This window comes from Salmo salar, chromosome 11, assembly GCF_965601325.2.
Source record: "Salmo salar chromosome 11, fSalSal1, whole genome shotgun sequence".
Taxonomy (NCBI): domain Eukaryota; kingdom Metazoa; phylum Chordata; class Actinopteri; order Salmoniformes; family Salmonidae; genus Salmo; species Salmo salar.
The window spans coordinates 9,447,720-9,463,826 of NC_138301.1; the positions used below are offsets into that span (position 1 = coordinate 9,447,720).

The 16,107-nt window shown below is 41.1% G+C and overlaps 1 protein-coding gene across 2 annotated transcripts in view; it reads left to right on the plus strand.

Annotated features, from left to right (window-relative positions):
• LOC106561929 (CD151 antigen) overlaps positions 1-15,861 on the plus strand; it is a 56,750-nt gene extending 40,889 nt beyond the window's left edge. For both annotated transcript variants that reach the window (XM_014126335.3, XM_014126336.3), the window contains exons 4-8: positions 10,477-10,551; positions 11,608-11,712; positions 12,098-12,256; positions 13,746-13,832; positions 15,523-15,861. In XM_014126335.3, the coding sequence (XP_013981810.1) occupies positions 10,477-10,551; positions 11,608-11,712; positions 12,098-12,256; positions 13,746-13,832; positions 15,523-15,582 (486 nt within the window). In that variant the 3' untranslated portion in view covers positions 15,583-15,861. The remainder of the gene's footprint in view (positions 1-10,476; positions 10,552-11,607; positions 11,713-12,097; positions 12,257-13,745; positions 13,833-15,522) is intronic.
• Positions 15,862-16,107: the final 246 nt, after the last annotated feature.

Here is a 16,107-nt window from a genome sequence, read left to right on the forward strand (position 1 = left end):
TTGTCGATGGTGACGACATTGTGAGATGACATACGATGGTTTAGCCTATGCTATCGTAATATCGGCCAACCCTAGTGTGTTTGTGTTTCTTCAACACCATTGTGACCGCATCAACAGGCATTGATCAGTCTGCTTACTCAGCATTCAAGATCAGAGCCACTTTGAGAAAAGACAAAGACCAACTCCACTTAACACCAAAGCTCAGAGGTGAGCCAGGAGATTTGGGTCAAGGTTTTCCCCGATTTCTATCTCCTGTCTGTCTAATGCTAAAGGAACTTGGCTGCGAATGCAGACCTGCCCATGCCCTACCTCTGTGTCTGCTTAAATCAGATGGGAGATAAAGCTGTAATCTAACTCTGTGACTGAAAGGAAATGGCCTCCCTTAAAGTACAAGGCATCCATACAATTTAAATGTAGTCCATTTGCAGGGCAAATGCAGAACATTGAAGGACCACATACAATATACTGCCACAGACCCCCTAGGATCTTACCCTTACCATCTTGGCTCTTGGGTAGATTTGTAAGGATTTGATGGGTATCAAGAGAAAATTCCACTTAGCCTGTTAGGGCAAGGTAGAGCTATAAACGTATTGCTAGTACCTAATCAATCCTTCCAGAGCTACACACAAGTTGATGGGATATTTTTGTATCTACATTAAGCACTAAGGATTTAAAATTGTATTGGACCGCTACATCCCTAAATGAACAGACAAGGACTGTGCTTCCTTCTTAAAAGGGACAGGGGATTTGATTTTTTTATTCCCCTATTAAGAGGGCAATCGGTTATTGCTACAGTGCCTTCAGAATGCATTCACACCCCTTGACTTATTCCACAGGTAATCTTGGGTTGCACAAGATGGCGACCGGCAAATTCGGCATGGTGGTAGCACTTTTACTTTGTTTTAAATGTTACTGGAAATAATTGCATCTGCTATTTAGATGAAAGAATAGTAAATTCTCAGCAACTTCTCAGTCATGCAAACACTTTCGATGGCATCCAGCACTTTGGATTTGGAAGGAATGTTATATACCAAACTTTCATAGCACCTTGGCACAAACCAAAACGTTCATCAAAATCCAGTCTGAAATCGCAAATTAATGGTGGAGATCTTATAATAACTCTATTCCTTCTCTTATCGGGTGATATCCATCAATGCCCTGGACCTCACTTTATCACGAACCCCATCAAACGGCCTATGCTCCTCTTGCGAACGTTGGATAAAGAGTAACAGCAAAGCTTTGGTATGTTTGGAATGCGCGCAGTGGATTCATCTAAAATGCAGCGATTCTAGCTTTGGACACGGGGTCAATGAAGCTTACCGTTGCTGTCGGTGTGCTGTACCCGCGGGGTGTGTGAGCATTGAAGGTGGAGTGGGACCAAAGGACTTACCGAGGGTGGAGAGTGCACTGGAGGAGGGGGGGAGCGGAGCGGAGGCAACCAGAGGCGAGTGACGGGGGACACGGTGGTGAGGACGATGGAGTGGCACCTGGGGAGGGGTACTCCATGGTGACAGCGAGGCCACCGGAGGCAGGGCAGGGGGAAGATGGCAGCGCAGTGGGAGGTGAATTACAAGTGGATCGGGAATTCAATGAGGCTTTTGGGAAGAAGGGCTTACATTTTGTGCACTTAAACGTCTGAAGCCTACTACCGAAGATCGATGAGATACGCCTGTTGGTTTGCAAATCAGAGGTGGGTGTCTTGTGTTTTACTGAGACATGGTTGGATTCATCTGTTTGGGACTCAGAAATTGAGATAGGTAATTACTCTGTTGTCAGGAAGGATCGGAATCGGAACGGTGGGGGGGAATATGTGCGTTTGTAAGATCAGACATTGCTTTTAACGTCAGATTGGATTTAAATGCTGATCTGGAGATTGTCTGCCTTCCCAAAACCAAGCTAATTTTGTTGGGGGTGTGTTATAGGCCGCCCAAGCAGAATGCATTCCATGAAGGTCTTGAAATTGTGTTGTCAAACTGTAATGATTCGCTGTTGAAGGAAATCATTTTGTTAGGGGATACTGATGTCTGCAAAAAGAATAGCCCAACCCACAATGTATTTATGCACTTTTGTAGATCACTTGGTCTGACCCAAATGATAAAAGATCCCACCAGGTTATGTGAAACAGTGCAAAGTACAATTGACTTAATATTGGTGTCTGATAAATCTAAAATATCGCAGAGTGGAGTAATAGTCTGTGGAATCAGTGATCATTTTATTACATTTTGCACAAGGAGGATTTTTAAAGATATATATTTAAGTGTCACAAAGCCGTTAGAATCAGAGGACTCAAAAAATACTGTGTTGAAAAGTTTAGGGAGGAAGTGGGTAAAATTGACTGGTCACCTGTGCTAGATAGTGTAGGGGTAGACAGTGCCTGGGAAGTATTTAAATGTAAATTCCTTGATGTGGTGAATGTGATGGCTCCCATTATACGGGTCAGGGTAAAGCAGAGATCTAGCCCTTGGTTCAATCATGAGATTCTAGAATCTATCCAAGCAAGGAATAAGGCCTTTAAGAAATTTAAGAACTCTCAAGAGAAGCATGATTTGTCCTATATAAATGTCACAGAAATGAAGCACAGAGGAGGATGGATGAAGCTAAGAGAGGTTACTATGCTGAGAAAATAATTGAAAACAAAAATGACCCTAAAAAGCTTTGGAAATCATTTAAGGAACTAGGCTGTAGTAGTACTACCAAAAACAAACTAAACAGAATTGGACTGAACATCAGGGGGGAGATGGTATATGAAAAAGCAGAGGTTGACAATTAATTATACTCTTTTTTTAACAAGCTGGTTAGCAAGCTGCCCACCAGTTCTGGTTTGTATGGAAGCAACCAAGTCAAGAAGTATTATGTAGAGTTAGGGGTTCAACCAAACTCTTTTTCTTTTGCAAAGGTAGCAACAGCCCAAATAGTCAGTATGCTGGCAGAGCTTAAATGCTCCAAAGCCACAGGCCTGGATAATATTCCTGCAAGGTTTCTAGTAGATTCTGCTGAGCAAATTGGATGTTTTCTTTTTCCCCTCATCAATCTACACACAATACCCCATAATGACAAAGCAAAAACTGTTTTTTTTGTTTGTTTTGTTTTTTGCAAATGGAAATATCACATTGACATGAGTATTCAGACCCTTTACTCAGTACTTCGTTGAAGCACATTTGGCACTGATTACAGCCTCGAGTCTTGGGTATGGCGCTATAAGGTTGGCACACCTGTGTTTGGGGAGTTTCTCCCATTCTCTGCAGATCCTCTCAAGCTCTGTCAGGTTGGGTGGGGAGTGTCGCTGCACAGCTATTTTCAGGTCTCTCCAGAGATGTTTGATCAGGTTCAAGTCCAGGTTCTGGCTGGGCCACCCCAGGACATTCAGAGACTTGTCCCGAAGCCACTACTGTGTTGTCTTGGCTGTGTGCTTAGGGTCATTGTCCTGTTGGAAGGTGAGCCTTCGCCCCCAGTCGCAGGTCCTGAGCGCTTTGGAGCAGGTTTTCATCAAGGGTCTCTCTGTACTTTGCTCCATTCATCTTTCCCTCGATCCTGACTAGTCTCCCAGTCCATGCCACTGAAAAATATCCCCACAGCATGATGCTGGCACCACCATGTTTCACCGTAGGGATGGCGGAAGGTTTCTTCCAGACGTCACGATTGGCATTCAGGCCAAAGGTTTCAATCTTGGTTTCATCAGACCAGAGAAACTTGCGGGCTGCCATGTGCCTTTTACTGAGGAGTGGCATCCGTCTGGCCACTCTACCATAAAGGCCTGATTGGTGGAGTGCTGCAGAGATGGTTGTCCCATCTCCACAGAGGAACTCTAGAGCTCTGTGAGTGACCATTGGGTTCTTGGTCACCTCTCTGACAAAGGCGCTTCTCCACCGATTGCTCAATTTGGCCGGGCGGGCAGCACTAGGAAGAGTCTTGGTGGTTTCAAACTTCTTCCATTTAATAATAATGTAGGCCACTGTGTTCTTGGGGACCTTCAATGCTGCAGAAATTGTTTGGTACCCTTTGCCAGATCTGTGCCTCGACACAATCCTGTCTAGGAGCTCAACGGACAATTCCTTTGACCTCACGGCTTGGTTTTTGCTCTGACATGCACTGTCAACTGTGAGAAGCAGGTGTGTGCCTTTCCAAATCATGTCCAGTCAATTGAATTTACCATTGGTGGATTTCAATTTGCAAACATTTCTACGAACCTGTTTTTGCTTTGACATTATGGGGTATTGTGGGTAGATTGATGATTTAAAATGTAAAAAAATCCAATCCATTTTAGAATAAGGCTGTAACGTAACAATGTGAAAAAAGGGAAGGGGTCTGAATACTTTCTGAATGCACTCTATATGCATACAGAAGGTGGCTAATTCTAGTTTTTTATTTGAATATTTTATAAAGATGAGCATTATATTGTTAGATGAAAGGAGTAGATCTGGTAGGCATAAAACATGTTTCCTCAAGTTCAACTGTAGGAGTCAGTTAGAGCGCTGGTTCGCACTGCCTTCATAGGACTGCAGTAGTTAAGCCTAATAGCTGTACCACACCAAACTTTCACAAAAGTTTCTTACTTTTGATATTACCCTAATAAAAGGAAATTGTTGTTTATAGGGACAATAAGAACAGGTTATTATATTTCAGCATTAAATAAAGTTTTGCATCTCGCCATCTTTGTTTTTTTTCCTTTTCATTACAGCGGGAACTTAACTTGGCCAAAGGAAATGGCTCAAGAATGAAACAAAACAATTGTTCCATATTTAAAGAACTGGTTTAAACCTTCACAAAAGTTTTGAACAGAGGCCTATATTGCAGCAATTAAACAAAGGCGAGTGCCTATAGGCCTACCCCACAATGACAACAATAGGCTAGTTATAATTATATTTACAACAGGCCTAACCTAAGTACGTAAAAAGACAGTTCAAACTTAATTTAGCCACAAATGTTTCGACAAAATAAAACAAAACACTTTATGCATATTTAAAGAACTGCTTTAGTTTCTTAAATAGGCCTATAATAATGATAATTGATAGTAATAATATAGAGTTAAATTGCATCAAAGCTGAATAGCGAGTTGCACACAATCCATTTGGCCACGCCAACATTCTTCTCATCTTTGTTCATCATAGTCACTTTAAGTCTAGTCACTTTAACTATACATTCATGTACATACTACCTCAATTAGCACGACTAACCGGTGCCTGTATATAGCCTCGCTACTGTTATTTTTCACTCTTTTTACTGTTGTTTTTATTTCTTTACTTATCTATTGTTCACCTAATACCTATTTTTTACTTAAAAATTGCACTGTTGGTTAGGGCCTGTAAGTAAGTAAGCATTTCACTGTAAGGTCTACACCTGTTCTATTCGGCGCACGTGACAAATAAACTTTGCTTTGATTGTCCACTGCAATATTAAAACTTGTCCCTTACACAGGACAGGCCCCCTTGTCTGCTTCTTTTTGCTATACTCTTTCTCTAATTTTTGTTTCACTTCAGTGAAAAAGGAGTCCATATTCACAGTCAACAGTAACCTAGGCCAAGGCTCCTTTCACTCTCGTTCTCTCAATCTCTCCTCAGCAGCAGGCGCATGTGAGGTGAGCAGCCAGAACCAGTTTAAGCTGGACATAAGCTATGCGTTTTATTGAGTTGCAATTGGCTGACACAGACGACAAGCTCGCACAGTTCTCATCACCTCACACATTAAATTAACTGAGGATGGGTCCAGTCGGTAAATACATTTGAATTGCACATACCCGAGACCCGTGGCAATTATGTCAGACCCGACTCAGGTCTGAAACAAAAGTCATAATTTAGGACCCGGACCCGCTCGGCTCCTGGGTCTGATCTTGGAATTTTGGGTCTGTTGGACCCGTGAAGACCTCTAATATGAGCCCAAGCTAACACCAATTATGTTCATACTTTAGCAATGATTTTACTTTTTTCAAATTACAAGTGGTCAATTCATTATTAGCCATATGGGCCTAATACTGCATGAAAAAAATAAATTGTATAAAGAAGATGAGCAAATCCATTTAGTTTTTATTCAAAGTATACAGATGCACAACAATAGATCATCAACCCTCCACCACCTACAACTCAACATCCTAGTATTTCTGACTGTTTAGAAATGTTCTGTGCTAACAGTAACATTTAGTCTTCCTGTCCCTATTAGTGTTGTTCAATGTGGCAGTAGTGCTCCTGTCCTTGGCATAGGTTTGGCCTAGGCTTCTTCTTGGCATCTCCTGGTCAGATTTTCGCCGGCTCTTTTGGAGGTCTGTGATGTAGATGTAGTTATTTTGTCTTAGATGCATATACCCTCTGGTCTTCTGGACTGAAAAAAGATAAAACATATTTGGTGAAATATTAATTGAATCAAGGAAATGTCAATACCTTCCTTACGATTAGTTTCCATTGGAATTTTGCCTTGAGTCAGCAATAGTTTTGTTGCATGGAGTTCGGATTGCATTCAATTCGTAGGAATAGAATTTCATACCCAATAGCTTAGAGAGACATTTTGAATTCTGTGTGGCTGATCTGTGGTGGTTATAATTCAACAGTGGCAGCAGTGAGGATAGAAGGCAAATGCAAACATTTAGCACTTGCATAGCCAACATGGGGATCTGATTCTGGAATAAATAAATACCGACTCAAAATTGAATCCCCTCTACATTACTACATAGATCATCTCTTCACACATCAACACTTGCTATTCATGGCTTGCACGTTTGTCACAATGAATGTTATTTTGAAGACTGATGCCCGACTGAACGTTCAATTCAATGTAGATATTTCAAAAGGAGGAAAATAATATGAAAACCTTTTGTCATCATTGCGATGTTGCAAGATTTTCTGTAGATGCAGTATAACTTTAGCTAGCTTATGTTAGCGTTGCTAGCTATTTTTTACACACTTTGCCATCTCTCTAAAGTACATTTGACCACATCATAATGATAGCAAAGTTGTTTCCTATTCATTATTTGCATTCTTCAGCAATGTCATTGTATTTCCAGACCACTATAGCTAACTAGTGTAATTAGCCCCACTTGATTTTCATGCACCACTATGGCTGAGGCTAAGTATAAATGCTGAAGCTAGCTAGCTAAATACATTGCATGGGCTGAAATTGACCTAATGAAGATACAATTTGTCAACATAATTACACCGCAGACTGCATAACCTCTTGAGCATCTGATCCCGTTAGCGGGATCAAAATCCAGCGAAAAATCATATCGCCAATTAGCATTAAAAAAATATGATAATTTTTAAAAAAATATATATATATATATTTTTTTTTTTATAGATACACCTCTCCTGAATCGACCCACGTCGTCCGATTTCAAAAAGGTTTTACAGGAAAAGCAAATCATTAGATTATATTAGATGAGTCCATCGTAAAAAGCAGCTTCATAGCCATTTTCCGACCAACCACTTGCATCACATATAATCAATAAACAGCTAAATGTAGCACTAACCTTTTACAAACTTCATCAGATGGCACCCCTAGGACATCATGTTATACAATGCATGCATTCTTTTGTTCAATAAAGGTCATATTTATATATAAAAACAGCATTTTACATCTCTGTCTGACGTTGACTACCTAATTTCCCCTCAAAAGCGTCCCGGTAAACAATGCTACGTTTCAATAAATTGCTATACTATAACGATTTTTTAAATGTATATTGTCAATCTAACATTTATAGATGAATATCTCTTGAGAACACCCGTCATACCAGATTTTAAATTAACTTTACTGGGTAATCACACTTTGCGATAAAAGGAGATGCGATACTCAGAAAATGAGCTAATATTCAGAGCTCGGCGCCATCTTGGACGCAACAGTATGAACCATCTCATCTTCTATAATATTGTCAATAATCGCCTACCTTTAGTTGTCTTCATCAGAAAGCATCCCAGGTCCACAACAGATGTATTTTCGGTCAAAAAGTCCATACTTCACGTTCCATTAGCCTGATGTTGGTAGCGCGTCCTATGGCTCTCTCCAAGCGCAGCTCTGAAGTTCATAATGAAAGCAATCCTCGCGCATGTAGGTTCGTTCAAACATGTCAAACGTTGTATAAAATAAATCTTCAGGGCCTCTAACACCAAGAGAGCCAATAAGATTCGAGGGGGATGATGTCATGGCCTTTAAAACCGTTTCCAAAGGTGGGGGCAGACATGGCCGCCGGCGTCATAATGGTGATGGCCCATCCCCTGTGACCAATTTCAAACTCCTGTCATTCACTGAGTTTTGACTCTATAAGGCTCAAACCACTGTGAAAGGACTGGCGACATCTAGTGGAAGCAATAGGAAGTGCCAAAATATTCCTAAACCCCTGTGTTTTTCAATGGGATAGGTTTAAAGTCAATACAACACATCAGGTATCCACTTCCTGTCAGAAAATGTCTCAGGGTTTTGCCTGCCAAATGAGTTCTGTTATACTCACAGACACCATTCAAACAGTTTTAGAAACTTTAGTGTTTTCTATCCATATATAATAAGTATATGCATGCCCTATCTTCTGAGTTTGATTAGTAGGCCGTTGAAAATGGGAACGATTTTTTTTCAAAATGCGCTGTGGCGCCCCCTATCCTAGGGTATCCTCAAGAGGACAAATTCATGTGGTGCTAAGCAAAGTAGGCTGGCTAACTTTCTACAAACTGTCAAAAATCACTCAACGTGTAAAAAATTGTTATAGCCTAACGCTTTGCTGAAACAGTAGATGACTAGCTCGACATCTACACAGTGTACCAAACATTAGGAACACCTTCCTATTATTGAGTTTCTAAAGCGTTTCACATGGATTCTGGCATATATTGACTCCAATGCTTCCCACAGTTGTGTCCAGTTGGCTGGATGTCCTATGGGTGGTGGACATTTTTTTATATACACGGGAAATTGTTGAGTGTGAAAAACATAGCAGTGTTGCAGTTCTTGACACAACCTGGTGTTCCTGGCACCTACTACCATTCCCCGCTCAAAGGAACTTCAAGTCTTTTGTCTTGCCCATTCACCCTCTGGCACACATCCACAATCAATGTCTCAATTGTCTCAAGGTTTAAAAATACTTCTCTAACCTGTTTCCTCCCCTTCATCTACACTGATTTGAAATGGGTTTAACAAGTGACGTCAATAAGGGATCATAGCTTTCACCTGGATTCACCTGGTCAGTCTATGTCATGGAAAGAGCAGGTGTTCTTAATGTTTTGTGTACTCCGTGAAGGTATGATTTATAACAGAGAGGAATAGCTAGTAAGCTAACATTAGTGCACTAATGTTAAGGTCCATCAGTTCCCAACCGAAGTAGCTATCCACTCCATCCGATCACACCCTGGTCTTTCCACAACCTTCATCAAACTACCTTTTGGATGACCAAATTTTTCAGCAGATTATTGCTCTCTGAAGCGGCAGGTAGCCTATGATTAGGAGTGTTGGGCCAGTAACGAAAAGGTTGCTGGTTCGAATCCCAGAACCGACTGTGCCATTGAGCAAGCTACTTAACCCTAATTGCTTTGCTAAATGACTAAAATGTAAATGTCTGTCTGATGTTGACAGCATAGTCCTTGGTTAAACTTTTTTCCGTCTTCTCCATAGCTAATGTCGTCCATGCTTGTTGGCCATGGCCGTCTTGATCTGGGGTCTAAAGATATATCATGTTATCTTGAAAGCGTTTTATCCTCTAATCCTTGCCACTTTATTATGGCCATTTAGAGCTATTTGAATGAACAATATTGTACCTTTTGTCTTGGGAACAAATACACGCCCATTCAGGCAAAGGAATGTTCTTTATTCTTTTTCATAACTGATTTTGGATCATGTCCCTACCAACTTGTTAAACTTAGCTAATCATTATCATCAACTGTCTGGGCCAATTGTTCAGGGATACTTTGGGATTTTGCCAATGAAGATGAACTCATGGATACAATCTTTACAGTATGTCTCTGCATCCAGTGTGAAGGAAGTTGGAGTTAGTTTTGCGAGCCAATGCTAACTAGCGTTAAGGCAATGACTGGAAGTCTAAGCTAGCATGCTAGCTGTTACCATCCATTGATTTCCAGTCATTGCGCTATAAATGTTACCATTGACTTCCTGTCATTGCGCTAACGCTAGTTAGCAGTTGCGCTAATGCCAGTTAGTTACTTCAAACTACACGTAGGGACATAAAAATTGTATCCACAAGTTCATCTGGCTTTGGATCTTCATTGCCAAAATCCTGAAGCATCCCTTTAAGGGTGGCATACTGTTTGTACAGCTCCGTTGACATTTCACCACATAATCAATACGCCACAAATTAAAACTATGATTGACGAACATTCTTTGTCCATTTTCTCAAAATAACAAAATGACAACGGTACCACCAATCGACTGCTCTGCTAAATTGAACTTCAGCTCGTCTAAATTAGATTTGCCTGTTTTAACTGTGAAGTCCATAAACAGAGGGCCAGGGGATATCCATTTCAACCTAATCCCCTACCTTTCATTGTCTCCCCACAGTACTTTGTCCTGCTGCTGTGTATCTTCCTGCTGGAGATCCTCGCCGGTGTCCTGGCCTACATCTATTACCAGCAGGTAATGAATGACTTGATTCACCACCTGATTCCACCACCAGGAACACTATCTACACACAGAGCCTGCCCAGAGACAGAAGAGTGTCTGTTTGTAAAAACTGAAACCCTAACAAGGGTAATTCCCGACTCTCTTTCTCCATCTGTTGCTTTTCTCTCTCTCTCCCGCTCTGCTTTCCCATGCCTGCCACATCTTGTTGTAGCATTTCTGTATTGTGATAATATCACTAAGATGTGATTCCCGCTACTATCCTTATCACTACCACATACCCCTGCTGTGTAGATGTTAGACCAGCTTGTTTTGTCATTTGAACTCTCTCTGTGTAATTGTCTGCTCATGTTCCTTTGGCCTTTCACCCTGTTTTCATCTCACTGCTGCAGTGTTTCCCACACTGTCAACAGGTCAAATAAAAACCTATTATATTTCTCTCTCTTCCTCTCCCTCCCTCGTTCATTTATTCCCTTTATCTCTCCTTTACGTTCTGACTTGGCTCTACATTCTGTGGTTGCCATAGAAACTGTGGACCAGCTAGATATAGGCCTATGCTCTTGCCTGAGTTGTGTGCTACTGTTATAAATGAATGAAAATGTACTTCTTCTTACCTTTAGGTATATAATTTCCCCTTTCAAGAGGAGTTCCTTCTGTAATTACACGTTTAGCTATTCTAGACCTTTGACACAGTGTCTCATTCCATTCGATTAAATCGACAATGAGAGGCATTACATTCCTTCAAGTATTATTTTACTGATAGAAGATTCACAGTCATTGGTGAGCTTACGTCTGCTTCTCCCACTACCTTGTTCTCAATGTACATGCTTCCTATTCAGAAAGACAATGTCCCTTTTTGTTCTAGATTAGCGCTAACATACCTGATTTAAGTAATCAACAGGGTGTGTTAGAGTTAGGCTAGAACAAAAGCCTGCGCTCAAATACCGTAGTTTCCCCTTCCTCGGTATTGTATATGCTTCTGTTTCTACCGTCTGCTGGATAGCTGTGTTGTAGTCTGACCAAGGTCATGTTTACTGTGTCCGTTCTCTCATGTCCTGTCTTCCTCTGCAGCTCAATGAGGAGCTGAAACAGAACCTGCAGGAGACCATGGTGCAGAAGTACAGGCAGCCAGAGCAGGAGCACGTCACCAAAGCAGTGGACAAGCTGCAGCAGGAGGTAAGAGAAGGCACCATCAGCAGACTTGAGGAGTTTGGTTCGAAGTTTTTGGAAATATTCATGTGAGAATTTGTCGATTTTTTTTTTCTCCCATGTGCATTAATATTCAGCTTTTTTATGTTTACTTTCATTGAATCTACTGTTATTTACACTGGCACTGTTATGTGCTTTCATTATGCATGGTTGCAGTATGTTATAGCCCTACATGTAACTCGTTGTTATGAAACCTTGTGATTTGAAAGCTAACCCGTTGTTTTGTGTAAGGATTTGGTTCATGAACTGAATAGCGTTCAGCTCGTCTTCTGAAACAACTGCAAGACGACTGGAAAAAACATCCACCGCCCTGTTTGTGAAATTCCCTCTCCTCCTCTCCCTCTCCCGCCAGTTTAAGTGCTGTGGCAGCAACAGCTCGTCCGACTGGGGCGAGAGCGTGTGGATCCGCACCAATGAGGCGGATGGCAGGTTGGTGCCGGACAGCTGCTGTAAGACCCAGACGCTGGGCTGCGGCCACAGGGACCACCCATCAAACATCTACAAGGTGGAGGTGAGTGTCCGATACAGAGAGCAGCTGGTGTTGTTGAGTGTTATTGTGCTTGCAATTCATAGTGCAAATTCAGGTTTGTGTATCAAGATCATAGCTGCGGGAAGTAGTTTGGGGGTTGGTGTGCTGTCATTTTTTTCATTGGGTGGGGTGGGGGTTAAATATACCTAAGAATCAAAAGTAAAGGTATAAATAATTTCATATTCCTTATATTAAGAAAATCTGACTTTTTTTTTTTTTTTTACGGATAGCCAGGGGCACACTTCAACACTTAGACAGTCATTTACTAACGAAGCATTTGTGTTTAGTGAGTCCACCAGATCAGATGCAGTATAGATGACCAGGGATGTTCTCTTGATAAGTGCATGAATTGGACCATTTTCCTGTCCTGCTAAGCATTTGAAATGTAACAAGTACTTTTGGGTGTCAGGGAAAATGTATGGAGTAAAAAGTACATTATTTTCTTTAGGAATGTAGTGGAGTAAAAGTTGTAAAAATATAAATAGTAAAGTACAGATACCCCCAAAAAACTACTTAAATTGCACTTTTAAGTATTTTTACTTAAGTACTTTACACCACTGTAATCTGATAATACTTGTGGAATATAAAAATACTTGCCTGATATATGTTTTCCAGTTTCTTGAAATACTTTGCAAATGCAGCTTATTTCTATTTGTAAACTGAAATGGTCTATTCAGTCCTTTTACATTTAGTAGATGCTCTCATCTAGAGCAACTTACAGTAGTGAGTTCATACTTTTTTGTACTGGTCCCCCCCTGGGATCGAACCCACAATCCTAGCGTTGCAAGTGCCATGCTCTACCAACTGAGCCACATCATCACAAACCACTTGATGTCTCATTGTACTCAATTTCTCTATTATGCATTGTTCATGGTGATACAGGTACACACCTAGATGACCAGCCAATGTAAAATACAGTAATTTACTTTAAGTGGTTTGTAAGGATGGTAAATTAATACTGCATAAAACGTGGTTGTTTTCCATGTTATTTGATCCTAGAAAAATATTTTATTCGATGTGGATGTTTTGTGTCTTTTGCTTATAACTTTGCACCTTTTGATGTAAACGTTTGAGGACAGGGCTTTGTTCTTTCTGGATACCATTGGAATGACAATTGCAGAGAAAGGGACAGGGCAATGACTATTACAATTCCAACTATTGAAACCTGCAAGATACTATTCTTCATTATACAACCACCTTTTTTGACAAATCCCAGATGCTGAAAATATGTTTTTGCCCACGCTACAGACATCTACATTGGTCCGCTAATACTAGTAAAGGCCCAGTGCACTACTTTAGTAAAACAGAACAGTTCTACAGTACCAGTATATCTTTTTTTAATGTTAATATATATTTTTAAGTCAGATTTTTCAGGGGGTGCTGCAGCACCCTCAGCTCCCCTACTTCCCGCGGCTATCATCAAGATTGAAAGTCTTCTTGAAAGTCACACACGCCTTTCCTCTCTCTCCAGGGGGGTTGTATCACCAAATTGGAGAACTTCATTTTGGACCACCTGAAGATCATTGGAGCGGTGGGCGTGGGCATCGCCTGTGTACAGGTTAGCAAAAAGAAGCCATGTCACTGTTTTACAGCACAGAGATAAACCAAGATGGCCACCATAAACATCAGAATCCTTGCCCTGGTCTCTGGAAATTCAGGGGTAATGGTAGAAGTGTAAAGCAACCAAAAGTAATTTTTGAGTTTCGTTCTGAATTATGTGGACACTGAAACACTTAAGCATGTATTCTTATGTGGCCTCAGGCATATATGTTGGTCAGTTAGGTCAGTTAGGATCACCACTTTATTTTAGGAATGTGAAATGTCAGAATAATAGTAGAGAGAATGATTTATTTCAGCTTATATTTCTTTCATCACATTCCCAGTGGGTCAGAAGTTTCCATGCACTCAATTAGTATTTTGTAGCATTGCCTTTAAATTGTTTAACTTTGTGTCAAACGTTTCGGTTAGCCTTCCACAAGCTTCCCACAATAAGTTGGGTGAATTTTGGCCCATTCCTCCTGACAGAGCTGGTGTAACTGAGTCAGGTTTGTAGGCCTCCTTGCTCGCACACGCTTTTTCAGTTCTACCCACACATTTTCTATAGGATTGAGGTCAGGGCTTTGTGATGGCCACGCCAATACCTTGACTTTGTTGTCCTTAAGCCATTTTGCCACAACTTTGGAAGTATGCTTGGGGTCATTGTCCATTTGGAAGACCCATTTGCGACCAAGCTTTAACCTCCTGACTGATGTCTTGAGATGTTGCTTCAATATATCCACATAATTTTCCAGCTTCATGATGCCATCTATTTTGTGAAGTGCACCAGTCCCTCCTGCAGCAAAGCACCCCCACAACATGATGCTGCCATCCCCGTGCTTCACGGTTGGGATGGTGTTCTTCGGATTGCAAGCCTCCCTCTTTTTCCTCCAAACATGACGATGGTCATTATGGCCAAACAGTTCTATTTTTGTTTCATCAGACCAGAGGACATTTCTCCAAAAAGTACAATCTTTGTCCCCATGTGCAGTTGCAAACCATGGAGCAGTGGCTTCTTCCTTGCTGAGCGGCCTTTCAGGTTATGTCGATATAGGACTTGTTTTACTGTGGATATAGATACTTTTGTACCTGTTTCCTCCAGCATCTTCACAAGGTCCTTTGCTGTTTTTCGTACCAAAGTAAGTTAATCTCTAGGAGACAGAAGTCGTCTCCTTCCTGAGAGGTATGATGGCTGCTTGGTCCCATGGGGTTTATACTTGCGTACTATTGTTTGTACAGATGAACGTGGTACCTTCAGGCATTTGGAAATTGCTCTCAAGGATGAACCAGACTTGTGGAGGTCTACAATTCTTTTCTGAGGGCTTGGCTAATTTCTTTAGATTTTCCCATGATGTCAAGCAAAGAGGCACTGAGTTTGAAGATAGGCCTTGAAATACATCCACAGGTACACTTCCAATTGAGTCAAATTATGTCAATTAGCCTATCAGAAGCTTCTAAAGCCATGACATCATTTTCTGGAATTTTCCAAGCTGTTTAAAGGCACAGTCAACTTAGTGTATGTAAACTTCTGACCCACTGGAATTGTGATACAGTGAATTTTAAGTGAAATAATCTGTCTGTAAACAATTGTTGTGGAGATATGTGTGGAGTGGTTGAAAAATGAGTTTTATTGACTCCAACCTAAGTGTATGTAAACTTCCGACTTCAACTGTGTGTGTGTATTTATCTCCTCTCTCTCTTCTCTCTCTCAGATTGTGGGGATGGTGTTTACTTGCTGTCTATATCGGAGTTTGAAGGCAGAGCCTTACTGAGAGTAGAACACGAAGAGAAGGAAAAGGGAGGGGTCTAGTCTCTGCCACCTAGTGTCATCATATTCCAGCGACCCGTTTAGCCATGGGGTCTACCACTGTGCCATGCAAACAGAAGAGGACGATATGTGTAATAGATGCTCTTATGATAGTGTCTCTCAATCCATTCCTTGGGGGGACCATTTTGGTTCTAGCCTAGCACTAACTCCCCTGATTCAACAAATCAAGGGCTTGATTTGTTGATTCAATTGTATTGAGCTAGAATTCCTAGGGGGTCCCCACTTGAAATGGAGAATCAGATTTATGCAAGCCGTTACTTGCTGTCGGATCCACAATGCTCTATATTTTGGTAGTGTGCAACAACAGAGCAGTTGGTGTAACCTAGTGTGATGTAAAGATCAGTGGACCAAAATGGCCCGTGTATGAGAACAGCTTGCCTTAACGTTGCAATATTCATGACTGGGGCTTAATGAGCGAGAACTGACCTCTGGGGCCGATTACCATAGCAACACATGTTCTTTATACATC